The 26,800-nt window shown below is 48.1% G+C and overlaps 1 protein-coding gene across 6 annotated transcripts in view; it reads right to left on the bottom strand.

Moving 5' to 3' along the window:
* Window positions 1–26,800, bottom strand: part of WDFY4 (WDFY family member 4) — a 297,907-nt gene that overhangs the window by 72,653 nt on the left and 198,454 nt on the right. For all 6 annotated transcript variants that reach the window (XM_058696987.1, XM_058696986.1, XM_058696985.1 and 3 more), the window contains 4 exons: window positions 18,387–18,535; window positions 12,352–12,472; window positions 9,737–9,822; window positions 8,142–8,204 (listed from right to left, as the gene is read on the bottom strand). In XM_058696987.1, the coding sequence (XP_058552970.1) occupies window positions 8,142–8,204; window positions 9,737–9,822; window positions 12,352–12,472; window positions 18,387–18,535 (419 nt within the window). The remainder of the gene's footprint in view (window positions 1–8,141; window positions 8,205–9,736; window positions 9,823–12,351; window positions 12,473–18,386; window positions 18,536–26,800) is intronic.

Genomic DNA, 26,800 nt, shown 5'->3' with positions numbered 1-26,800 from the left:
GAAGGAAGGAAGGAAGGAAGGAAGGAAGGAAGGAAGGAAGGAAAGAAAGAGAGAAAGAAAGAAAGAAAGAAAGAAAGAAAGAAAGAAAGAAAAAGAAAGGAAGGAAGGAAGGAAGGAAGGAAGGAAGGAAGGAAGGAAGAAAGGAAGGAAGGAAGAAAGAAAAGAAAGAAAGAAAGAAAAAACAGAAATGAACAACAGGGGAAAAGTAAACAAGGAAACAAAATATAAAACAGCAGATTTATGTCCTCACATTTCAATAATTATATTAAATGTAACTGGTCTTCTTTATTTGCCATGGCCCCAAACTAGAAACAACCAAATTTCTCTCAATAGGCAAATGGTTAAACAAACCCTGGTATATCCATATCATGGATACTACTGAGTGATAAAAGGGAACATATTATCGACACATGCAACGATGTGGATGGATCTCAATAGCATTATTCTGAGTGAAAAAGGCCAGTTTCTGTGGGTCACATACTCAATGATTCCATTTTTAGATCATTCTCTAAAGAACAAAATGATTGAGGTGACAGATCAGTGGTTGCCAGGCGTTAATGCTGATGAGGGGTGGTACAGGGTGGGCAGGACCATAAAATGTAGCTCAAGAGATAGCTCTGTGGTGATGAAAACAATTGATTATGATGATAGTGGTAGTGGTTATACGAATCCACACGTAAGATAAAATGACACAGAACTATGCACACATATTGTACCAATGTCAATTTCCTGGTATCGAAATTGTACTAGAGTTGCATAAGATGTAACAACCATCAGGGGAAATTAAGAGAAAGCTGTACCAGGACTCTGTGTACTATTTTTGCAACTTCCTGTGAATCTATAGTTATTTTAAAATAAAAAAAAAATTTTAAACAATCTTGCAGCCCAGATGCAGCAATAAACAGATCCTTGTACATCAGCCAAGTGCTAATTTATGAGTAAATATGACAAGCTTAATGTTCTGCAACCATCCCAAAGAGCTAAGGCATTTCAGGAGAAAGAGCACCTTAACCTCAGTTCACCAGATAATCTAAAATGATCCACTGTTGATTTTATGCTTAAAGATTCTACAAATAATAAAAAGAAAATGTGTGCCTTCTCTACCCATGTTCCAGGTTTTCTGGTGGTTTCTGGGCACAAGCAGCAAGTTGGGTGGGGGACCTTGAGCCAGCGAGTCTCTCCCTTCCCAGTTCTAGGTTTTCACCCCCCCTCCCTGACCCCCTTTGGTCCAATGGAAGCAACGTGACTAAGTGGAGCTGGAAGGACAAAGGGGCCAAGCTTGGGGTAGACAGAGAGGCTTGATTTATGCTTCTACCTAGAAGTGGGTCTGAGGTCATGGCCAAGGGTATGGCAAAGAGGAGATGTGAGCAAGAGACAGAAGACTGACATGAACGGGGCCCGAAACCAAGGTCTGCGCGTGACCCAGGCAGCGCTCACTGGAGGCCACCAGGCTCAGCTGCTCGTGGCCTATTGAGCCAACCATGTGAAAAGTTCCTCAATGCGGGGGCATTGGTTATACCACCAGGTTGTTTAGTTCACCTCCGGTTCCAGCAACTCTGCTCTAGACCCCCAGGGTCTGAGTGGTGTAGTCTCAGCAATTGCCCTCCCGGGGCTGTTTTCCTAAGAACAAGGGGCATGTTCCTGCACTCAGCCATGGGGCCGAAGCTATCTTTATCAAAGCAGTCTATGCACATGACAGACCCCTAGCCTCCCAGCTGGTCAACAGCGTTGATCTCTGGAGAGTAAGACGGAAGGAACGGTCATGGGGGGGACAGGTACTTGAGTTTTAGCCTCCACGCTGCTAGCAGTGGTGTCTTGGAGGGTACGACTGACTATCAGGAAAGTTCATCATCTCGTGGGAATTGATAACTTCTCATGGGTGTTTTTCTGAACTCTTGTCTTGCATTATTTTTCAAAGGGAATCTATAAAGGAAACTCCGACAACCCTCCACTGCAGGACTTTGTGCCAAAAAGTGCATTTTCTCGTAAACATTATATTTAAGTAAGCTAGGCAATCGAGAGAACACTTCAGAAATTATAAATACGCAGACACAATCAGGTCCTAAAGATAAGCCTGCCACACACATAACAGCCCCCTCCAGCCCAGGGACACCTTGCCCTGATGACACGGCAAGGGAGCATTTCCGATATGTCAGAGACCGTGGCTATGGAAGGATGCCTCTAGCCCATTTAAAAGTGTGTGCTGTGTACAGCAGAGACCCAAGGGAAGAACCAGATAACCATCCAAGCCTTTTCTCATCTCGGTGAGAGTTTTCTAAATTCTCGGCTCAACAGGAACTGAGACCCCTGGGAAGAAACATAACAGATCCAGATCGCGTGGGCATCCCAAAGAAATGTACAGAAATAAGTCCAAATGTTAGGGCCCTACTTTTTTTCAGAGTATCAGTATAGAAGATTCTATTCTGCAGGGCTCTTTTTTCATATCATGTGAAAAGGGAATTGCCTTCTTTGGTACCCACTACCCTTTAGATAAGGACAAATTTGGGGCGCCTGGGTGGCTCAGTCGGTTAACCATCCGACTTCGGCTCAGGTCACGATCTCACTGTCTGTGAGTTCGAGCCCCACGTCCGGCTCTGTGCTGACTGCTCAGAGCCTGGAGCCTGTTTCAGATTCTGTGTCTCCCTCCCTCTCTCTCTGACCCTCCCCCATTCATGCTCTGTCTCTCTCTGTCTCAAAAATAAATTAAAAAAAAGTTAAAAAAAATTTTAGATAAGGACAAATTTAACATTCAATGCCAAGAGAAAGTATTTGCTAGAAAAAAAAAAAAAGAGTTCACGAAGTCCCCTGTTTCTTGTTTTCTGACCCTGGAAAATAATGTAACCCAGGACAATTGCATTTTTTTTTCCTAGTGTCAGGATAATTAGGTAACTAGATCACTCTATTTACCTGATCTAGTTGTTCGTTAACCTACTCACATCTACTTTTGTCTCCTTGAAAGGAATTTTGGGGTCTTTTTTTTCGAGAGAGAGAGAGAGAGAGTGGGGGGCGGGGAAGGGCAGAGAGAGAGGTTGTGGGGGAGAATCTCCGGCAGGCTCCACGCTCAGTGCAGAGCCCGACATGGGGCTTGATCCCACGACCCTGGGATCATGACCTGAGCCAGTATCAAGAGTCAGACACTCAACCCACTGAGCCACCCAGGTGCACCTTTGGGGCCATTTCTAAATGAATGGTGTACTGGTGCTGCATTTAATTTTGAAGCTGTTTGCAGCCCTTTGTGGAGGTTACAGAGAACGAGTGTGAGGATGTGTGTTTACTCACATACATTCTCAACCAGCTGCCCTTTCCCTGTCACTTCAGCTACTGTTTCGGTTTTTCCAACTGGTCCTCCTCACATCTCAGCAGAGCCTGCCTGCGTCTTACGTTGTGGAGCTTTCTGGCTGTCAGAAACTTGGCTGGCCAAGTGTCTAGCTGCCTTTATATAAGAAATTCCTGGAGGCTTCCAGAGTCTTACACTCCATGAATATCTATATCTGATTATGCCACCTTGCTGCCGTTAGAATGCTCTGGTCTTGTACCATGGGGACACAGAGATGGATTACAGATCCCAGGCTCATCCAGCTTTTACAAGTATTTCCCATTTAGGATCCAGGCCTACAGAACCTCCTTAGAATTCAGTTATGGAGGCAGCCATTGTCATTGGAATTCAGGCAGAACTCTGGCACCCAAAAGCTCTGGTTTCCTATATATGTAGAATGGCCTGGAGAGGGGCCAAATCAGCTTTTGAGAGCTGGGAGTTGAAGATACAAAACCCACAGCACAGGCCAAGACTCTTGGGCTAGTTGAAAACTCTCGGAATGGACCGCACACTTCTATCAGAGATGAGAAGCTCATGTTCATCAGAATGTCCAAAATGCAAATGGGGATACTTCAAGACTCATGGTATGTAAACCAAATGGAAAATCATCAGGTTTTCTCTACGCGTAGGGACAATGGCCAGCCAAGCCCTCCTAAGCCTGGGCACCACTGTTGCCTTCCCTCTCTGAAACTCCTGATGGTACAGTGGGGCTGGTGGGAGGTAGACTGGAAAGGAGAGATGCACAAGATCTGAGAGCACAGACAGCCACCTGTTTTTAATCAAATGTTCCATAAACATGCCTGAGATATACAGCAGGTGGTGCTAAAACTAAGCACAGGAATTACAGTATTTATTGAGCACCTACTACAAGCCCAAACTGGTTCAATCTCAAAGCCCACTGCTGGCTATTGCAGCACAGTCCCACCAGGTCCCTGGCTGCTTGGGTGGGCCTAGAGCTTAGGACCAGTGCTCCCACTGGGGCTTCCTCATTTTGTCGAATGCCTTCCACGAGCTTATGTAAGCATTTCTCTGGCACGCTATGCATTGTTCCCAACTGACTCCAGACCTTTCCTGTTTTATACTTCCCAAGGGTCTCCATGCTTGGAGCTGTCCTAGGGCTGTGCCAGGCAGGTGTGAAATGGCCCCGGAAGATCCTGATCCAATGGTTCAGATAGCCATCATGGAGAAAATAAATAAAATGGAAATAAAATTAGCACAGTGCCTGGTTGTCCCACATGTGCAAGGTAGTACACAGGTTGGTGTCTAGGGTCATCCCTATGAATGAGTGATGAGTAATTTCCACACCTTTGACTCACCTCTGGCCAATAATTCTCCTACTTGGCAGTCACTTTTGTACAGACCCCCAACTTAGTGGTCATAGGTCCTCATACGTATGTATGTGGCCATAGCTCCATAGTGGAGCTCCTCGTATGTATTCTTCCCTCTGCTCTTCCTATGTCTGCCCTCCCCAGTCCTGAGGCAGAAATTCAGAAGGTTACTTGTGTGGACATAGGTATGCATTGTTGGGGCAAGGCATCTCTAAGACTCTGAGAGCAACGGTATCGAAATGGACAGAGTGAGGCTCACGGCTGTGGGGACAGCTGCATGCCCACAGAGTGATATCACAGGCATAATTTATAGGAGGGTGATCTGTAGAGACAAATGGGTTCAGTGAAGTGCTGTAGTCCCTGGGGAGCTCTCCACATGAGCAGTCGACGGCCATCTTCTTTGCTCACCCCTCAGGATTCATCCTTCTTGTCATCACAGAACCTTGATTCTCTTGGGGAACCACCACCCTGTCAGTCTGGTCTACATTGCTGGGTGGGACTGATCCCACTCCCAGAAGATGGGTGGGCACGTGACACTGATCTGGCCCGTGAAAGCACTTGATTAGTTCTGGGATGGGCACTAACCTAACTTTGGCAAATGAAACTTATTTTTGAGATTTTTGCTAGAATTACTGGGACAGAGCACTCCCCATATGGTAGAATTCCTAACTTACTGACTGTCAGCCTGGAGCTACTGGGGACATTGATGCCATTATGCTTGGACAGCCTGCCAAGAACCGAGTCAACTCAAGGAAATCCTCCCTATGAAATACACGGCTACAGTGGGTGGGGTTTATTGAGTCCAGAGATCCAGCCGTGCCTGGAGCCAGACCTTTGTTGGTCTCAAGGGAGATGAGGTGATGGATCTGTTTTTCTGCTTCAGTTAGTTTGAAGTGGCTTTACATACCTGCCCTGAAACGTTGCAGAGAAATCCAAGTGTGGACATTAACGTTTGTATGAAACAGAAATAATATGAGGTCGCCAGGGCTGATATTCAGCTAATATGCAGAGTTAGGACTGTACCATTGTTGAACTATTGAGATATGTCCATTCCAGTTTTTAAACAGTTACCCCCCTCTCCACCTGCCCAGTACTGCCCCGGCCTGCTGGACCATCCCTTGGCACGCCCTGGACCTCCCCACTAAATCTACCAACTAAAGGGAGGCTTCCGCTGGCAGCTACTCCGACTGGTCTTTCGAAGGTGATCGGTGCCCCCCCCCCCCCCCCCCGTGTTGCAAAATTCAATGGTCATTCCTTAGCTCTTCTCTTGCTTGGCCTGCCAATAACATTTGGACACCAACACAGCTGGCCGCTCCCTCCTTGAACACTCTACGTGGCTTAAAGGACACCTTCCACACCTGCAGCTCCTCCTGCCTTCCTGGCCACAGCTTGAATTTCTTTTGCTGGCTCCTCTCCGTGTCCTTCACTTCTAAAGGTTGGCAGACCCCAAGGCACAATCCTTAGACCTCTTTCCCATGTGCATTCATTCTCTTGGTGATCTTAGCCAGGCTCACGGCTTTAGATACTATTCCAAATTTACATCTCACCTGGACCTTTCCTTTCAAGTCTAAACTTATACACCTGCTGGCCTACAGGACACCTCCACTTAGTGTCTGACAGGCATCTCAGAATTAACATGTCCACAACTCAGCTCCTGATAAGCAACGCACCCCATAGTACTTCTTCCTGCGGTGCTCCCATTTCATCTCCCCCTTGCTCGAGCCTAAAGCCTTGGTCTCTAAGTCCCCTCTGTCTGTCACACACACACACACCCCACACTTGCTTCGTCAACAAATCCCAGCAGATGTACCTTCAAAACATGTCCATAAACAGAGCCCTGCAAACCGTCTTCCTGCCACCCCACCTCCCTCCAAGCCATCACCATCTCTCAGCCGCATGACTGCACAAGCCTCCTAACCGGACTCCCAAGCTTCTGCCTTTGACCGGCTACGCCTCACCTTGACACAGAAGCCAGAGTGATTCTTTTAAAATTTAAGTTAGGTCACATCATTCCTCTGATACTGCCCACTTATTCAGAGCAAAGGCCAGTGCCATTAGCAGGAGCTCCTAAGGCTTGCATGAAGCAGCTCCTGCTACCCCTCTCCCTTCTCTTCCCTGCACCCCAAGCACTCTGGCCCCAGCTGAGCCCACTGTGCTCCCCCTCGGGGCCTTTGCTTTGCTCTTCCCTCTGCCTGAAATGCTCCTTCCCCGTTTACCTGCAGAACTCCCTTCCCCACTTTGTTCACATCTGAATTCAAATATTGCTTTCTCGGTGACGGCTTCCCTTAACCACCCTGTCTAAGATTTCAACCCTTCCCTCTACCGACTTTTTTTTTAATATTTATACTCATTATTTAATAGGTTTTATATTTCACTCATTTACATTGTTTTCTTTGGTCCTCCTCAAGAAAATGTAAACTCAAGGGGCGCCTGGGTGGCTCAGTCGGTTGGGCGTCTGACTTCGGCCCGGGTCATGATCTCACAGCTCGTGAGTTCAAGCCCCATGTCGGGCTCTGCGCTGACAGCTCAGAGCCTGGAGCCTGCTTCGGATTCTGTGTCTCCCTCTCTCCCTGCCCCCTAACCCACTCGCATTCTGTCTTTGTCTCTCTCAAAAATAAATCAACATTAAACAAATTTTTTTTAAATAAAAAAAAAAAGAAAATGTAAACTCAATAAGGACAGGGGAGGTTTTGAGTACTTTGCTCTGTCAGACAACAACCACCACATGTAACAAGCTATTGATAAATCATTGTGCATGATTTGGTGGTACCCATTCCATGGTCATTACAAATATTTTGGTTTTTTGGTGGTTTTTTTTTCACTATATTTTGAATGCCACTCCTGGGGACACCCCTCTCTACCCTATCCGTCATACTCCTGGAAAAAAATCAGGAACCACCTTCTTCTTCCAGTTTCACTCCTAATTGAAATAAAAGCACTCACCAATCCCGAGTTAGCCTTCTAGAGAAGCGGGTATTTGTAAACGGAGGCCTTGGGAGGAGGCTGTCAGCCTTCCGTTCCCCGGTGAGGATGCTCCATATCACAGATTCATGAATTATTACCTGCCTCACGTTCCACCGTCTGCTAATTTAGCTTCTGAGCTTTCAGAGAGTCTCATATAGGAGGGACAAACCTGAGATTGCTCACGACCCCCCCCCCCCCCCCCCGGGGCCCTGACACCAAGGCTGAGCCTGGGCTGACACCACACCAGGTGACCTGCCCCACCCACCGTGGGCAGAGGGCTGCTTCTTGCATTTTGGTTCGAAAATGCCACAGAGCACATGAAATTCCAAGTCTGTTTGTAGAGGTTTCATTGGCAGAAGGAACTCCAGGAGTAGGAGGAGAGGGTGGGGATGGAAAGGAGAAAAATGGAGGAGAATGCGGATTGATGCATCTTTGGATGCTTCTTTACGGTAGGATCAGACAAATGAAGACAATCCAAGCAAGGCCAGCACCATGCCCAGAGAGCACGGCTGGGCTCCTGCCTGTGCCATTACCTTAGATTGAGAGGCTCCTCCGTGATGCCTTTCCCTTTCAAGCTGGGCTGGAAAGAGCAGAAGCTAAACAAAAAAGGAAAAGATCATTCCAGCAGCAGAGTCAAGACTCTTCCACCACCAGAGAGACATTTTTGGTGCCAGTCAAGAGGCAGGGTGCAGACTTGCCCCTCCCATACCCCATCCTGTCCCCAGGGAATGAACACCAGACCCAGGTGCACCTCTGAGGCAGGCCCTCAGCATCCCCTGGCATTATACACTCTGGCCTTAATAAAAATGGTAATAAAACAATAGTTACAATAAAAGCCATGTATGTGTTTTGGATACCTCCTCTGGGCCAGGCACTTGACAATCCTCCCATTGCCAATTCCAGCAACCACTGAAAATGCCATCTAATTTAAGGCTCTTTGAGGCAAAGTCATGGAGGGGATGGCCAACATTCACTGCCTGAGCGAGGGATATATAAAACTTCTAGATTAACTGTGACAAACTATGCTTAACATACAGAAATCACAGGGAGAAATGGATGTGCGGTACAGCCTGGCACTATCTACCTCCTCAGTTGTGTCTAAAATGGAACTTGAAGAAAATTTTGGGAGGCAATATAACAGCGCCCCTTGGAGGCGCCTCAGAGGAAGGCTCACAGTCAATGGAGATGTGCCCAGAGCTGGCGCAAACAGCCTCTCTGCAGGAGTTGTTTTCTCCATTCTGGCCCTGCCCTTTGGACCCAGCAGCTGGTTGGAGTGCCAGTGACTGGCCAGAGCCAACAGGAAGACAAGGCTAGAACTTCTGAGCACAAAATGGGGCTTCCCAGACTGGGGGTGTCAAATATCACCTCAGAACTCCCAACCCAAAGTGGAGCGGAACATACCCTCCCCCAACTTCTGTTAATACACTCTCTGTGTTGTCTGTCTATGGCTAGGAACCTGCTTTCCTTTCCAGCCCTTCTAGATTCTCCACAGATCTATTTATCTGTAACTTCAATAATAATGAAAAAAAAAGAACCATTAGAACTAAAAAAATTTAAACACTAGCATAGATTTCTTGGACTGATCCATTAATCTATTCGAAGAAAGAAGTTAAACTAAAACAGCAGGCTTCTCTCTTTAAAGAAAGAAAAAAGATGTTCCATGAAGAAGTGGGAAATCAGTTGTTTGGAATTCTTTCCAGTGAAATATGAAATTGGAACAACTAAAATTGGCAACTGGGATCAAAAAGAAAAGATTAAGCCAAAAAAAATTATTTGGAAAATTAAAAAGCCAAGCCAGAAAATTCTGGAAGGCCCATTAAACAGCCAGCTTCTTAAATGTGTTGTGTCTGCACAAGTTTTTCCCCCTTTAGTCATTACTGTCCTAAACCACTTCAGTCCATGAAATGGAGCCTGTTTCTCGGATTTAGGGAAGGCATTTCTGCATCTTTTTCTATACTTCATTCCATGATTCAATAGCTCCGTATGTCAATAGGTTCTTCCCATGTCTGATCTAAATCTTGCTTGCTGTGGGTTGAGAACAGTTCTCCTGAGAACAGAGCTGAGCTGTCTTTGTCCTGTTCTCAGTTCATGATCAGTTTTCTCCGAGGAGGATTTTTCAAACCCTTACCTTTTGAAGACCTTACTCCGATCGCTGTTGTGAAAGACAAGAAACTTGGAATATCCATTTTGGAAAAAGAGCTCCAGGGCAATGTCCTATAAAGAGGAGAAACCCCTTTCATTGCTACTGAAGTTGCCTGAAATGGAGAAACCCAGGCCACGGAGCCACTAGCAATGGGTCATTTGGTTCTCTGTGTCAGACAACCCTTTCTGGTTGGTTCTTGCAACCTTCTAAGGGGGTACAAAGACTTTAGTGACACTGATGAAGGGAGTCCCCACAAAATTGGTAGGAGGGCAGGAGGGCCTCAGACTTTCTTTGACTGAAGCAGGAAGCAAGAGCCCCACTCCCAGGATAAGCCAGATAAGGAATAGACAGAGGGAGGAAAGGGCCTGGTGATACCTTCAGACTCCTCCACTTCTGGGTCACAAGTTTGGTTTCCTGAACCAGAGACTCACCTCATCAGAAATATTAGGGGATGGGTAGATGGGGGGGGGGGGTGGCTGGGTGCATCTCACAATCTGGGCAACACTGTATGTCAACCTATAGACCTGTAGGCACAGGGTGCTTTGCCAAACTCGTTTTGCAGAGCCATTTTGATGTGGCCATGCTGACATGGCAAAGGTATTTTGTTAATGCCTAATTGAACTCTACATAATTTCCTTTCCCTCCTCCCTCCCTGTCTCCCTTCCTTCTCATCCAAGCTGTATAAATAACGGACTTGGAACAGCCATAGAGAGAGTCTACATGTAGGATGAGGCTCAGGGATGAGACCAGGTCAGGGAGAGAATTCCGAGGGCTGGGGTGGGGGTGGGGGGTGGTGGTGCTGGGCATGGAGGAAGGCGCTGCATCTGACAACGGAGTCAGGTCCCGTTTCTACCTGACTGGTAGTGCTTCCAAAGTCCAGTTCTGGGCTCCGGAGCAGAGGGAAAGTATTTGTGATGATAGCGCAACCCCCTCTGGACAGGGTCGGGGTGCATATGGGAGCCCTGCATATTTTTCTACGATAGAAATATAAACACTGTGCAAAGCAGATGATCAGTGCATATGTAATGGCTTCCCCCGGCAACCTTGAGCACCCAAGATTTGACTTTCTCCTAGGGGAACCCAAGAGAGATGAGGGCCATGCTCACAAGCTTTCCCCGCCCCTAACTCCCACACTACTTGGCCCTGCTCACAAGCTCTCCCGCTTCTCCTTTTCACCACTGTCAGGCTAACCGAACATCTGGAAACAATCACTGTTTACTGAGGGGAAAGAAACTCACTTGCTGATACCTATGTGCTACTATATATAATCTATAAGGTAGACATAATCATAAAATAATAATTTTGAGTATTTAGATGTGCCAAAAAGTGTGCTGAGTGCTATATATGTAATGGTGGAAGAGACAAGACGTGGTTGCCTGTACTCAAACATGCTACAGTGTCAGGGCCGTGGTCTGGACTAGGCCCATGCTAGCCACACTGTCTAGAACCCTCAGGGCGGGGCTTCTTCCAGTTTTCCCCTTCTAGCTTACTGTCCTTGCAAGGAAGCGCACTAAGGTCAGGCAAGATGAGAACCAACACTTTGTGGGCAAAATCAGTGGAGAGGGAGGAAGAGGGCTGGTTGGATTCCAGCAGCTTGCTGATCCTTTCGAGAATGAGCCCCCTAGAAAGGCCCCCCTGAGCTTCAGTGTCAGAAAATAGTGAGAAGGCCCCCAGGCAGGAGGATCACAGGATGAATTATAGACCCAAAGACATTTACAGATAAAACACTCATTACTAGGTTGATTAGGGCCAACCCCATCCCCCATTGGCCTTAGCAGAACAGAGACTCTCCAGAAAGGGTGGAAGAAGGTTTGGGCCCCTCCCCTCCCACAAGGGTGGTCCCTCCTCTCTTCCTGTTCCTCTGCCAGATGCCTGGGAGGCCTTCGGATGCAGCTTCGATGCTGTAAGGCTGGGCTGGAGAGGCCCAGATGTGTCTGCGGCCAGCAGGGGCTCCTCCTTTCGCACCTGAAGTGAAAAGTCTCAGCAAAGCCCTGACTCTGAAGGGTACTGGCTCTGTTAGCCCCTCGTGAGTCCTTGAAGGCACTGGGTGAAGCTCCGGGACCCTGGTTGGAGGGGACAATCAAGAGATCTCCAAACCACTTGACCCAGGAAGTGCCCGGGAGCTTGAAGATGGTTGAGCCTGTGCGGAGGGCAGAGGGGAGGGACAGAGGTCAGCGGAGGGGTCCACAGGCTCGGATAAGGCAGGCTGACCCTTGACTCTTAGTCTTCAGCTCTGCCACAGGGCAACGGAGCTGTCCTGTCCTGTATTCCAGCATCTCCAAGGTTGCTCTGGGACGTGTCAAGGGAAAAGGAAAGCAAAGAGACTGGATCCTAAATGACACAGTAAGAGAGAGAAGGTCCCAGCAGCCAAATAGGAGGAAATGGGGAGAGAATGAAGCAGACTTCAGCACTGCCAACCTGGAAGCCAGGCCCAACATCAGCCAGCGGACTCACAGATGGGTCCCAAAGGTACTGGGCTATGCACAGGTGTGAAGGGGGTCACGGAGGTGTCCCGCACTCTCAGATGGGGCCTCCATAGCACCTAGATGCTTTTTCCATGAAAAGATGGTTCTCCCTCTTGCCCCCTCCCCGGGGCATACCTGCAGGAGGAAGCGTGCCTGCCGGAGCTCCCTGAGGTCCCCATAGCTATGTCTCTGGCACGAGTAGTGGTCGGAGGACCTGTCTTTGCTGCACATGTTGAAAATGAATGGATCGCTGATGCTGAAAAGGAAACACGACATGCAGTGAGAGGGTGTCTGGAGGGCTTGTTCCCCTTCCTGCCCCGCGACACCCCGGACCCCATGTTTCTGGAGACACTGCAGGAGGAGTGCTGCAATCATGACCAGCTAGGGTGCTGGCACCGCTGACCTGCTAAACCCTTTCTGAGTTCCTGCCTGGGTCGGCCCTGCCCTGGAGCAGGGTGGGGCATCCGTGTCACCCGGTGAGGCGACAGCCTCCAGGGCAGACAGTGGCACAGGATGCAAGGGGTGAGTGTAAGAAGGCTCTCTAGGTGTAGGGTCGAGGGGGTGGAGAAGAGTGAAAGAGACACCCCATTACACATGGAGAAAGTTCAGGCCAGAAGGCAGGGGCAGAAAGATGATGAGCCTCCATAAAAAAGCCTGGCTTCAGCAACATGGGGTCTGGGGTGGCCCAGCCATGTGGGATGGCATCTAGAGTACCAGGGGAGAAAGGTGCAGAGAACCCCTGAGCCCCAAAGAGGTGTGCAGCGGGCTGAGAGCACTGGTGGGCTGGAGGATACTGGCCACAGCATCAGCGGTGGCCCCCAGAGCCCCGACCCAGAGCCAGGAGCCCCCTCAGAGGTCAGAACGACTCTCTGGTGGGAAGAGAGGGAGAGGGGAGAAAGGGAGAACTGCGAATTTGACTAAGATTTATCCCATAGGGGACAACTTGTGCAATGCAAGTAACGGAAACCCCTTTCGGTAACCAGATAAAGCTTTTCACCACCAATATGAATGGGGACTTGAGACATAAAACTGATTTCAGGTATAGAGTTACATTTCTGAACTTCTGAGTTATGTAGCAAAGTTAAACTGTGAATGTGACTGGAAAAGCTCTGATCAAATGCCTTTTGGGGACTTGAGCAACAAGGGGCCTCCCAGGCACCCCAGTCCCCAAGAAGCCCGTGTATCAACTACAGATATGAAGAGCCGAGAACTGAAAGAGCCCCCGCAGCAGCACGAGGTGGCAGCGATGGCTGCTATCTCCCCTCCTCGCCACCCCGGCTCTGAGTGTGGCCCTCCCCACCCAGCCTACGGAGCAGGACACCAGGCCTCCGAGCCACCCTTCCCAGGGGAAGCAGACAGATCGGTTTGTCACACCGTTCAGCAGGGCTTCTCCAGTCACGGGTCAGTGGGGGTGGCCGGGCGTCTGCAGTGCTGAGGGCGTGCCCTTGAGCACAATGCAGAATGGTTCCTGAAGGTGGAAGCGGAGGCTGCTCCTGGGGGTCACAGCCTGAGCCTGGCTTAGCCTCCTGAACAGCCAGCCCTCCAGGATGGAGACTCAGCCCTTTGCAGCTCCTCCTGCCCCTTCTAAGCACAAGCCTCTCAGATCTCTGCCTTGAGCCACAATGCTGTAGAAGTGATCAAATACAAAGGTGGCTTTGGTTCTGGATACTTCTGCCTAGGTGCTTTAATTCAAATCTTCCGGCTAAGGCTCTTTGTCTCTGCCATCAGGGGGAAGCTGAGTTTCCGCTGAACTTCGCCGACTCCCCGTGGGGCCGTGGTGGTAATTCTGGTTCCTACTCCCAGCTTAGGTCAACCAGCATCTCCGGTCAAGGCACTGGTGAGAATGGCAGTGGCGTTGCCTCCGTGCTCCCGTAGCCCCTTGCTTGCAGGAACCACAGCAAACATCATCTGTGCTTTAGCCACACATTTGGTTCTTTTCCCAGCAGACTATGAGTGAGTTCCCTGGGGCACGGACCTGTGCCCACGGCTCTCCACCCTCCACATCTTCCCCAGAGCTCTGGGCATGTTTGTTGAGTGGATTGACAAGCATCAGGCCCTACAGCCTGCGAAGCACATCCTGTCTGTTTAATTTAAACCTCATAACCTCCTTACAGAGCATGTGCCATTAGTATTCCCATATCAGAAATGAGGAAACTGCATTCCAAAGAGGAAAAGTGACTTTTCCAAGGTCACATGGAACTGGTTTCAAACCCAGGTCCTCTGACTCTAAAATTGAAGCTCATTCATCAGTACCCTCTCTCCTCTGAGGCCGAAAGACCCACTAGCTTTTACAGAGCTCTCCCTGCAAGCTCGCTCTTTGCAGCTCCCTCTGTGCTGACTGATCCTGCAACCCAGCACTCTGAGACACTGATGACGTGAGGAAGAATGTTCTGGAAAATGCTTTCAGGAAGGAGCTTTTAGGAGGAAATGCATTCATTTTTCTCCTACCTGTAGAGATAGAATAACCTGATACGGCAGGAATGCTCAGACAGACCCAAATGCTCAGGAAGACAAAAGTGTAAAAAACGTTACTGAGTTCACTGATGTGAGTCCAGGTTGAAGTTCCGTCTTATCTAGTGTTAGTCACACAGCTATGACTGGGTCTCTTTGCCAACACTGTTTTCTCCCTGTTCTGTGCATTAAGGCAGAGTTCAGGCCCTTAAGGCCAATGGATAAAGAAAGGAGGAGCTGATTCATGTCCTTCTTTAGATGGAGCTGTGGCCACAGTTTATAGGATGCTATTCACTACTCTTTTGCATGACAGCTATCATGATAAATGCAAGTTTGCCACAGTGGTTACAGTATCCTTTTTAATATTCTTAGCTAGGGAAACCACAGTAAACCAAGTGGTAATCCTATTGGTTCACCTGGTCTTTGGTAGTAAAAGTGGACTTCAGACTAAAATATTTGAAGTTATTTCTGAGCTAATCCAATTATTGTCAGAATTTATACCTGTAATTTATACCCAGAATCATTCACTAGATCATAAACTCATTACCAGACTCAGCCCACATCTGACTTATCTCTTTGTGTGTATGGAGTCTACCACAGTTGCCTGGCACAATACAGATTTCTAGTATTTGTTGAATTGAAGTAAACAGAGAAATGATGCCTCAGAACTGTTGACTGATGTGGAGAAAATGTCTTATTATAAGTACCCTATCACAAAGAGCCAGTTGGATGGCTTGGATTCCAACAAAATGAATCAAATGTTGCATACCTTGTGAGCTTGCCTGACACTATTATGGGTAGAGTAGTGTCCTCCAAGAGGGATATGCTATATGTTGAAATCCTAACCCCCAGTATCTCAGAATGTGGCTTTTTTTTTTTTTTAGAAATAGGGTGTTTACAGAGGTAATAGTGTTAAAATGAGGTCAAGATTGGCCCTAATCCAATATGACTGGTGTCCTTAAACAAAGGGGAAATTTGGACACAGAGACAGACACACACACACACACACACACACACACACACACACAGAGGGAAGATCTCATGACACACAGACATAAGGTGGCCATGTGACTGGAATGATGTGTCTCCAAGCCAAGAAAAGGCAAGGGCTGCAGGGAAACACCAGAGGCTATGAGGCAAGGAAGGATCCTCTCTGAGAACTGGAGAGAGACCATGGCCCTGCTGACACCTTGATTTTGGCCTTCTAGCTTCCAGAATTGGGAGACAATAAATTTGTTTTTTTAAGCCACCCAATTTTTGGTACTTTGTTATACAGCCTTAGGGAACAAATTCAGGTAATGGGCAATCTCACTGAAAGCAAAATAAACCATCTAGAAAGGTCCTTACCTTCTGAGGAAAGCTCCAAAGTACTCAAGCACAATCAATGCTGGAGGATTTGCATTGTTCCTGAGTTTTATTTGGGATATTTTTATGGTGCATCAGAGAGCTTCTTTCAAGGTCTAGTGCTCAACTATACTCAATTTGATGGCAGTCTTTTAAAGAAACATTTCAGGGTTGCGTTAGCTTTATTTTTAACTTGCTTATTTATGTATCTTCCTTAGTCTCCATGGTCAAAATAAGACTTAATCCCCATTGATCTCACATGATCTAATAGCTGGTCTCTGAGAACCGCATCTCCATGAGTGCCAGAAGTTTCTTAGGGCAGCAGACAAGACCTCAGAGAGAAAGCACTGTCTGGTTAACAAATACTTCTTTGAGGTCTGGTGACTAAAATTACCTAAGCAATTCCCAAATGATACTCCAGGGTAGTAATTTGTTCTCACTGCACTCCTACTCGCATTCTAGAAAAATACACTTCCAGACACGGGAAGTCTCCTTTGTCATTGCAAATCAAGTGAGTACCTACAACCCGACAACTGGGCTTCCATTAAAAGTGCAGATGTAGCCAATTTGATCATGATTAGATGCACCTCATAAACACAATTTGCCTAATCAATAACATCTTCTCTAACACTAACTCGATTTAAACCAGAGGTGGAGAGTGAAGCAATGGATTATGCAAGTCATTACAGGGGCACGCCATGCAGATAGGTAGACGAGAAAGCTTTCATCAGCTCTCAGAAAGGCAAGTCTGCAGACCCAATGTCCATATTGATCAGTATCAATAAAACATGAGGAATAAGATGGGATGCATGTGCCAAGGATTAATTATGCTCCTCCTGCCTTGGAAAAGCACAGAAGTCTCGCAGAAACCGGTGAACATTTGGTATGAATAAAAGATGCAAATGAGCAGAAAGAAAAATGCCAAGCATTTTAAAGCAAATCTAAATCAAAGGAGGGTGGGCTGACATCTATTCTTTCACACTCCTTGAACTCTTGCTTCCTGCCATAGGCTGGAAATGATAACGACAACCAGGAGTTAAAATTTTTAAGTTATTGGCAGGTAAGGCTCTGGTGCTTCTGTCGATAGTCTAAAACAGCGGTTCTCAAAGCATGGTCCCACACCAGAAGCATCAGCATCACCCAAGACCTTGTTAAAATCTCAGGCCCTCCAGCAGATCTATCAAAGTGGAAACTGGGGTGAAGGTGGGTTCCCAGAAGTCTGTTTAAACTAGCCCTCATGGGGCGCCTGGGTGGCTCAGTCGGTTGAGCGGCCGACTTTGGCTCAGGTCATGATCTCATGGTCTGTGAGTTCAAGCCCCGCGTCGGGCTCTGTGCTGACAGCTTGGAGCCTGGAGCCTGCTTCCGATTCTGTGTCTCCCTCTCTCTCTGCCCCTCCCCCGTTCATGCTCTGTCTCTCTCTGTCTCAAAAATAAATAAACGTTAAAAAAAAAATTTAAACTAGCCCTCAAGGTGACTTGATACTAGTTTAAGAGCTTCCGGGTGAAGAGGTTATCTTGTCATCATTTGAACCTTTGCTAAACCAGAAAAGTCAAGAAATCTTCATCCATGTTTGTTGTGATAGTCAAATGTGATGATCAGGTGGGGCATACTACCTGACAACTGAGCTCCCAGCCAAAGTGTGAACAGAGTCAATCTGACTTTGAATGAATGGCTGCACATTATGAACACAAGAGAATTAACCAAGGAGAGCTACCTGAACAAATACACTTGTTTATAAAGAAGGACTTCTGAATTTCCTGCCAAAGACCTCTGGTATTCGTTGGTGTAAAAAAAAAAAAAAAAGACTTGTCTGAGTTCTACCCAAATCCCAGCCATGTTTCAGAACCCAGATCTCAGCCTCCCTCCTCCAGTAGTCCTCCCTCACCACACTAGCCCCACGTCATCAAGTGTGATCCCAGAAGGCTCCTCTCGTAATAAATTTGTGATGTCAGTGTGCTCGAAACTCTTTCCAAAAGAAACCATTTGTGCTGCTGAGTGCACTCACTCAGCACGAGGGCCACCGTCTGACGGTTCGCACAGAAGGAGCAATCGACAAGCTGTTGAATGAGCAAGCTGATGGGACTGGATTCAATCACCGAAATAACCTAAGGAGAGAAGCCCCTTTGTCTTGAGGTGTGCCCCATATCACGAGAGGTATGAGGAGCAGTCCCATTGTTACCCACCCCAAACTTCAGCTTTGGGAAGCCACAGTCATGGATGCCTATGTCTCAGTTCTTCTATTTTAGCTCATGGCTCCGTTTCAGGCACAAATGTCAGCCCACAAAGAGAACAAGGTGGGCAGGGTAGGAGTAGGGGTGGCTGAGAAGGAAGTTAAGGCTCAGGGAAGAATCTACTGGGGGAAGCAGGGAACTCACTTGGATAAGCAGTGGCGGGTACAGTAGACATCACCCACAGGGGACAGCGTGAAGTTCTCACAGATGTAGAAGTGTTGATGGCCAAAAAGCAGGATCCCTTCGGAGACCAGGTGGCCCTGCACGATCACCAGGGAGTACTTCTGTGTCACCTGGAGGGAAACAGCGTCACGGTCAGTTCGTGTGCATGTGAAGCAGGCCCATCATGCTTATGGATGACCAGTCACCCACTGAGACACTGGACGTCGGAGTAGCGCCCTGTAAGAGGGACAGAGCCACTGCCCGAGAGCTGCCCTGTTCTTCAGAGTTTAAGTGGCACATCTACACCCAATGCCCTGTGTAGTTACCTCATTTACCCAAGGCCACCGCTACCCCCACCAAGATGAGTATTTATTGCTGTTTTGGGCATATTGACAATCTGTCTCACTTTACCTCCTGCACAATCAAGCAAAACATTCTGCAGTTAACAATGAGGAAGGTTTTTAAGGTACCAGAATCCCTCAGTTACAGAGGTGAAGGAGCTTGTCAGGGGGCCAGCTGGTGAGTGGCTGAGCCAGGAGTGGAACTGGTCTGCCTAGACCCACAAGTGTTAAGACTGATACTGCTGTCTCTGCAAGGCCAAGGCTAGTCCAAGGTGTGTGCAGAGGAGGCCCATGCTCTATCCCTCCTTTTAGACTCAGGTTCTTCTCTCAGTGGCTGGAAATGCTGGCAGCTTTCCAGAATTACCTCTGCTAAAGAGAAAGCCTGGCCAAAGGTCACGCCCCCTTCCCAGTGGCTGTCTGTACCCAATATCTGGTCACTGTAGGGCTGGAAGAGTCACCCTTTGCCTCAATTCCAGCCAACTCTGAAGAATCACTCCAGACCTCAAGCTTCTGTGGAATCATAGAGGCCTTTGCTGAGAGCCTCAGAGTTGCCTTTCTCCCTCTGCCTGATCCTGTGATTATCCCTCCCGGTGAACTTCCCGCATACACACCTCTGACCCGTAGTTGGCTTCCAGGGGGGCCTGACCTGGGACAATGTCTTGGTACGACCTAGAGTCCTACAGGAAGTCAGGACTAAGTGGGTCCTCACAAGAAACACTTCCCTGAACAAGTGAGGAAAGAAATGAATTCTAGATGACAGGAACCCAAATGGACCAAAAGCAAGGCCAAGGCCAACATTTTCTCAGGGCAATTCTATGCTAATTCCAGTTACACAAAAGAGGAACTGATTTTTTTCAACTACCTAACATATGGCCATTGTAAACATTTTACACGTATTAACCAATATAATCCTTTCAATTAGGCAAGGGAGATTTTACTACTGGGGGGAAAAAAAAGGTCCCAGAGATAAAAATCTCACCCAAGATTAGTCACATAGTAAGTGGCTGAGCCTGGGATTGAAGCTAAGCTCCCTGCTCACCGTTGGGAGAAATAATAGGACCACAGTGATGAAATCTGGAAAGCAGGCCTTGAACACCAGGTCTCCAACTCGTGCATCAAATGGGATCAAAGTCAGGGCCAAGGCCAGAAAATGAAGATCCGCCAAGGGTTTTTGGTTCCGAGTTAAGCATTACCCACTGTGATCCAGGGAAAGTCATCTCTGAACTATTTTTCCTAAGTGAGAACTAGCTAATTATCCTGGCTCCTAAACCCAAGCCCTCTGCAGGCTGCTGGCTCCCAGGCCTCTCCTGCATCCACCTTGTCAGAGGAGCTGGCCCTCAACCTGCCTGCAGAGCCACGATTTACCACGGACTCATTTGCAACTTTGTTCATTCATCCATACGGCCATCTATTCACAAGTTTGGACTCAGCACCTACTATATGCCAGGCCCTGAGCTAGGCTTTGGGGACAGAGACATGGACAAGATAAATAAGAACCCTATCCTCACGGGGCTTAAAATCTAGGGGGAAAATCTACCCCCTACTAGGGGGTAGTAGGCATGCAACATCAACCAATAAACGATCACAAATTATGCTATGTGCTGAGAGAGAAACAATAGGCTGATAACAAGGAAGAGAGAAGCTTGTAGGGACACTTTTACACAAACTCTGAGACTTGATTTATGGAAGTGGGGAAGCCATGGAACACTCAGAGAACATTTCAGGGGAAAAGAATATCCAGTCCGGAGCCTACAGACAGAAAGGGTAGATCTGGGGAACAGAAAAGAGGTCAGAGTGGCTGAATTGAAGTTGAGAACTAGGCATGCTTAGGTCTGGGGAGGGGCCTGGAATCTTGGTAAGGCCATTGGGTTTTCTCGTTGCAATAGGAAGCCATGGGAGGGGTCATTTGTGAAAGAGGACACTGGCTGCTGGGTGCAGAGTAGATCCAAAGGAGCCAAGAGCAGGTGGTCAGTCACATGGCTCTTCCCGTAGTCCTGTGGAAAAATGGTGGCTTGGGATAGGGTGGCAGGGGCAAGTGGGAAAAAGGAGACAAGTAGGGAAGCTAAGCAAGAAGGGGTAGAATCGACAAGAACTGCTACTCAACAGACTGGAAGACTAGTAATAACAATAATAATAATAGGAAGGATTGAGGATAAATGTCTACTTTGGGATGTAGGCAATTGAGTGGAGCCCTCCAGCTTCCCTGAAAGCCTTCCCCAGAGGCAATCACCATCACCACTTTATTGTATGGAAGGGTAGCCCATGTGCCACCCCAAAATACACCACTTTGTCCGGAGGATTGTTTTGCATCAAAGACACTTAAAACAACAGCAGGTACAGGAACAGCACTCTGGCCTACACTTTTCTTCCTGAAAGCAAGGATAACTCCCAGGTGAAAAATGCCCTCCCTATATTAGGAGGAAACGAACACTCTTAGCACCAGAGACAGAGAGGTCAGACCTAGGGAAATCTGTACAAACAAATCTGGCTGGACAAACCCTTACCTCCCTTGAGCCTCCTTGTATCTTTTAGTTACTTTTTCATAATTACTATACTTTGTTCAACCTAAGCACTTAGGCCCAACCACTTTTGGGGCTCTGCATTTTCCTGTGACAGCTCCCATGTACCTGTAAAAGTAAAATCCGTATTATCCTGTTAATCTGTCTTCTGTCACCTTAATTCTTAGGCCTGTTTGGAGCCTCTAATGGGGTAGGGGGAAAGTTGTAACTCTCCTACAGTATATACACTCAAAATAAGTATATTCTATACTTAAGTATGTATAAGATACTGTATACATATCCTTTTTTATTTTATACAAATAGCATATTCATATGCTTACTGTTCTACATCTAGTTTTTTCCCTTCATGGCCCATCTTGGAGACCCTTGCAAATCGCTTCTTACACAGTTGTCTCCCTCTTATTAATAGGTACAGGCTATTTCCTTGCAAGGATGTACTAGAACTTAGTCGACCAATCCCCTATGGAATCAGGTTGTTTTCTAATGTTTGGGCATCACAAGCAATGCCGTGGTGACTATCCTTGTACCTATGTCCCTCAGAACACTCAGGTAAATCTGAAGGATGTATTTCTGGAAGTTGGACTGCAGACCAAGGGTGTGGGTATCTTAAATTCTCCTCTGTTGCCGGACTGCCCTCCTGCAAGGTGGTACCAATTTATATTCCCACCAGCCCCATCAGAAGGGTTATGTGAGCTTGTTTAAACTTTCTTCTCTAACCCTTTGTACAGAGGAGACTTCATCCTCAAGTTCACACAGTGAGATGTAGCACTGGTCTATGCACCTCCAAACCTGTCCCCTCCCCCACGAAGCCCCACCCTTGCCCAACTTCTTTGGAGCCAACGGTAGGGGCTGGGGCACATTCCTATGATCTCCTGGGCTTTTCTTTTGGGGGGAATTAAGTAACAACCAGAATAAATCAAACCACAAGAAAAACGTCTGGTGAGAGCTGGGTTAATAGCTTAAAAATTGATTCTTCTAGAAAAGAATGGCATTTTAAAAACTAAAAAATGAGCCCAAGTGAACTATTACCCGCTCTTCCATTTAAATTAGCCCTGGGAGGGTTGCCTCCCCAAGTTTACTCATGATTAAGAAATCCCTCATGCCGTGATTCTATTGATCACTCCAAAAAGAGAGGAACTTCAGCTTCAGAAGTAGAATTTCTTTTTTTTTTTAAGATCAGCTGGATAATATATTATCATTCCTGGCAGGTGGATAACTAAGTGTGTGGCCGCACCTGGCCTTGTGTATGATAAGGAACAGGTTGTCTGGAAATCCAAAACTCCCAGAGCTGAAGTTACAGGGGCAATAATTTGCTGGGACATTCCCTCGAAGCCCCTGCCAGCACATTCTCATAGAGTCGGGCCTCAGTGTGCACATCTGCAAAAGGGGAAGGTCAGCTGGAGGCTCTTTGAAGTTCTTTCCAGTATCATTAGTCTGCAAGTTAGTGCAATGCCTGAATTTGATGGGTAGAAAAACAGACGCAGAGCTGTCCTGTGAGATATCCAGAGCAGAGCAGATGTGTACATTTCCTTATATTTGTATGCAAAATCTACTGCAAATAAAGCTTTAACCCTGCACACATGGGTCATGTGTCCCTTTTGTCCATCTTCTGCCTGCCTAGACCCTGCTGTCAATACATGATGTTATACTGGCACATAGAATAAGTATCCTCATTTTTCAAAAAAGTTAAGCATCAAGACAGAGAGAGACTGTGTAAATTACACTTATATTGGCTACGTGTGAACTCTGGCATCTTGATCACTTTTCAGTGGAGTATTTGGTCATAATAGTCATAAAAAATGTATCTTTTTCTTATAAGAAATTTTTTTAATGTTTATTTAATTTAGAGAGAGAGAGAGGCAGACTGCAAGTGGGGGAAGAGCAGAGAGAAAGGGAGACACAAAATCAGAAGCAGGCTCCAGGCTCTGAGGTGTCAGCACAGAGCCCGACGCGGGGCTGGAACTCACGGACTGTGAGATCATGACCTGAGCCAAAGTCGGACACTCAACCGACTGAGCCACCCAGGTGCCCCAAAGATGTATCTTAAAACAATAAAAAGATACTATTTTTATATCAATTTGGCAAATCTGAGAGGAAATATAATGCTTGATAGCAGCTCATCTTTTCAGACAAGGAGCGGGGATGCCCCCTGCCTGCCTGCAGGCGCCACTTCCACGGGCAAGCCTGCAAAGAGCTGAGCCTGCCCGCCTTTCAAGGCAGGCTCACAGGAGACCAGATGGGAAGGATGGAAATTGCACCAGCGTAATGTGAAACATATTGACGACTATTCAAAGCATGCATTTGCTAAGGATTTACTCATTGGTGACTGATTGAAATGAGCACGTTTCTAGCCCGGGCAGCTCTGAATGTTGCAAAACCCAGACGTGTGTGTGTGTGTGTGTGTGTGTGTGTGTGTGTGTGTGTATTTCGGTCATTTAACCAAAGAGAATGTATGAGAATCACCTGGGCAGCTTGCTGGAGTTCACATTCCCAGGCTATACTCCCAGATGTTCTGGTTCGGCAGGTACAGCGTGGGACCTGGAATCCGCAGTTTAATAAGAAGCCTAGATGATGCTGAAGACCACACTTCGAGAAACGGACTCACAGACACCAGTGAAGCTATGAAAGATGAGGTCTCCTCTCACATAAGCGTGCTGCTTATAGCTCATTCATTTGTTCGTTCGTTCATGCATTCATTTCTCAGACCTGCATTGAATGTTCAGTGTGTATCCCACACCCGTCAGGCACAAAGGGAGATAAAGCACACCTTCATGGTGCTCGTGGTCTAACAGGAGGGAGAAGAGTATCAACCATCCTGGCACAGCATGGACAGGGGAAATACAGGCACCGGGGACACAGAGGGAGCTGTCTGGCCCAGACAGGGGTGAGAGAGGGGATGGGGTTGACATAAGAGAAACAGTTCCCAAGGAGGTGACCTCAAGGCTGGGGTTAGGAATAAAGAAGAGTAAAAACAGGAGAAGCATTCCATGGCACAGTCTTGAAGCAGCCGGACATGTTTGGAGATCATAAGTAGCTGTATGCAATTAGAGTAAAAAGTCAGGTGTGTGTGTGTGTGTGTGTCCTCTGTGTGCGCATACATGTAAGGGCGAGGGAGACAAGGTCCAGGGAGGCCGCAGGGCCAGCTGGGGAATGGCCTTGTGCACAAAATATGGTGGACAGAGTCGCAGAAGGGGTTAAGTAGGTATGACCTGTGCATCTCTACATCTTTGAAAGCCAGTCGGGGCTGTTCACCTACACGGGGAGGTACTACCCAGGAAGGTTAACACGTGTCTTCGCTTCCCATAAAGGGCCTCCGCTCAAAACATCTGGGAAGAGCCTGATGCTGCTCTCTGCTGTCCAGACCAAAAATAACTCCCTTTGACCTGATTCCTTGCAAGCAAGCCCGAGCTAATATTTCACACGGAGTCTGTATTGAAATTAATTTTAGTTGTCCACGTAATCAAAGCGAACAGCAACAGCAAACACAACTCCCACTTGACTTCTGGCTCTGGTTTGGGTCTCGGAAGCCCATTTTGCCAAGTGGAGACTCACCTCTAAGAGCAGCTTACGTGGCAGGGTACAAAGGACTGTCCCTAACGGCACGGTGGTTAACTCGGACCCATGATTAGTATGCATTACATATACCGCTTCTCACGTCACATGGAGCTGGTTGCAGAGAAATGTGTTTGTGGTTCTGGGAATCATTAATCAATGACGCAAGGGGAGCACAGAATAATCACAGTCCCAGGTATCGCTGGAAGTGGTCAGAGCTCCAATGTTCGCAAAAAGACAGGAGTTAAGCTGCTGCCACTCTGGAGCCCCAGCCCTGCCTGCTTCCCCTGGAGGCCCCTGGCAGGGGTGGGCCACCCAGGAGCCTGGAAAGAGGTCACAACCTAGAGAGTCTCCTTGGACTGTTCTGGCAAAGCACTTCCGAGGGGGCAGGGCAGGGGGAAGCAGGGACTCACCGTGGGGCTGCCTGTCCGGCTTACATGATGGCTAGTTGACGGCCAGTGTTCCAGGTTTTCTGAGCACGGATGCATCGGCCACACACTCTCGTTGAGTGTGCTTTCTTAGAAATTTGGAAAAAACACAGGCCCAGAAGGTCTAACAGAGATGTCCGAGTCAGGGGAATACCTAGTTTACAGAGAACTCTTGCTACAAAATGTCTCAATACAGGCAGAAAGTAGCGGCCTGAAGAAATACTGAGGGTACCACTGCCCCTCCCCCTCCAAATATACACATGCACCTGCTCTGGGCAAACTTTGTATATTTTTGCTGGAACATATTCACAGGTCAAAGGTCAGTGCCACAAATCGTCCTTCCTCAAGGTCCAGTTCCCGCTCTTGACAAGCAGTACACTGGACCCGAGGCTAGGGCATGAGCAGGCGGGCAGGATGCCACGTGCTTGGCCTGCTGTGTCCTGTGCGGAGATGCTGTGTGTGGTGAGGGACCTGGAGGCCTGCCTGCCTGGGCCAGTGTTAACCAGAAAGTTTACAAAAGAAACGCAAGAGGGCCTGGAGCCAACATCCGTGAGCCCCAGTACAGGAAGGTTGCTGAAGGGGAGGGCAGTGGGGAGTTTAGGGTAACTTGCTCGACACAGTGAGCTGGAAAAAAGCGGAAAACCACATGAATTTCGAATGACACGGATCTGCCATCAAATTCCAGCAATTTCAGCTGGCAGGCACATGAGGCCCGACTCTTGCCACCTGGGAAAGAGAAGTGAGGCAGCCACCCTCAGAGGCCCTGTGAGACGAGATGAGGTGCGGTGTAAAGGACACAGAGCAACGGCTCCAGACGTCCAGCCATAGCAATAAACAAAGAGCAGGAGGCGGCTCTGAGTCCAGTCGGAGCACTTGCCCTGTGCCAAGCTGCCCTCTTGGGCCCAGACTGTTGGCATCTGCCTCCTCGGTGGTAGGGGTGGATTTGCAGTGGAAGCCAGGCCCTGCTCAGCCATGTCTCACCTGCTCCCAGAGAGGCTCCACCGACCAGCCAGGCCCTGAGGGTCCCGAGGGAAGACCCAGGTCATGGCTGCAGGCAGTCTGCCCGCTCTGAGAGCTATGTACATCCAGCTGGCTCCCTGTGGGCGCCTCTTCACACAGCTGCACTCGCCAGTTCAGCAGACCTTTCCAGAGCACAAATCCTTCATGTCAGGAAAGGGAGGGACAAGGATAAATTCAAACGCATCCCTGCCTGTCGAGAACCCACAGGAAGACTCAGAAATAGCGTCAGAGCCCTGAGATGAGGGGGTTCTGGCAGCAGAGTGAACAGAGTGCCGTGGGCATACACGGGACACCAGGACAGGTCCACCCAGGAGGCCTCGGCTACGGGGCAGTGGTGAGCAGGTGCGCATGGGCCGTGAGGGCCTGGCTGGTGGACGTGTGGGAGGGGAGGGGGGCAAGTCGGGGGGGGGGGGGCGCATGCCCCCACAGCCCACCGGGGCCTGCTCCATGGAGAGCTCCTAGTGTAGACCTGACTCTACTCTTCTGCCCCAGGATGCTCTTGGGTTTCTGCAGCCTGCTTCCTCACGCTCCTTCCT

The sequence above is a fragment of the Neofelis nebulosa genome, chromosome 13 (genome assembly GCF_028018385.1).
Source record: "Neofelis nebulosa isolate mNeoNeb1 chromosome 13, mNeoNeb1.pri, whole genome shotgun sequence".
Lineage (NCBI taxonomy): Eukaryota > Metazoa > Chordata > Mammalia > Carnivora > Felidae > Neofelis > Neofelis nebulosa.
The sequence above is the reverse complement of the archived record's forward strand: the minus strand, read 5'-3'. Positions and strand labels throughout refer to the sequence as shown.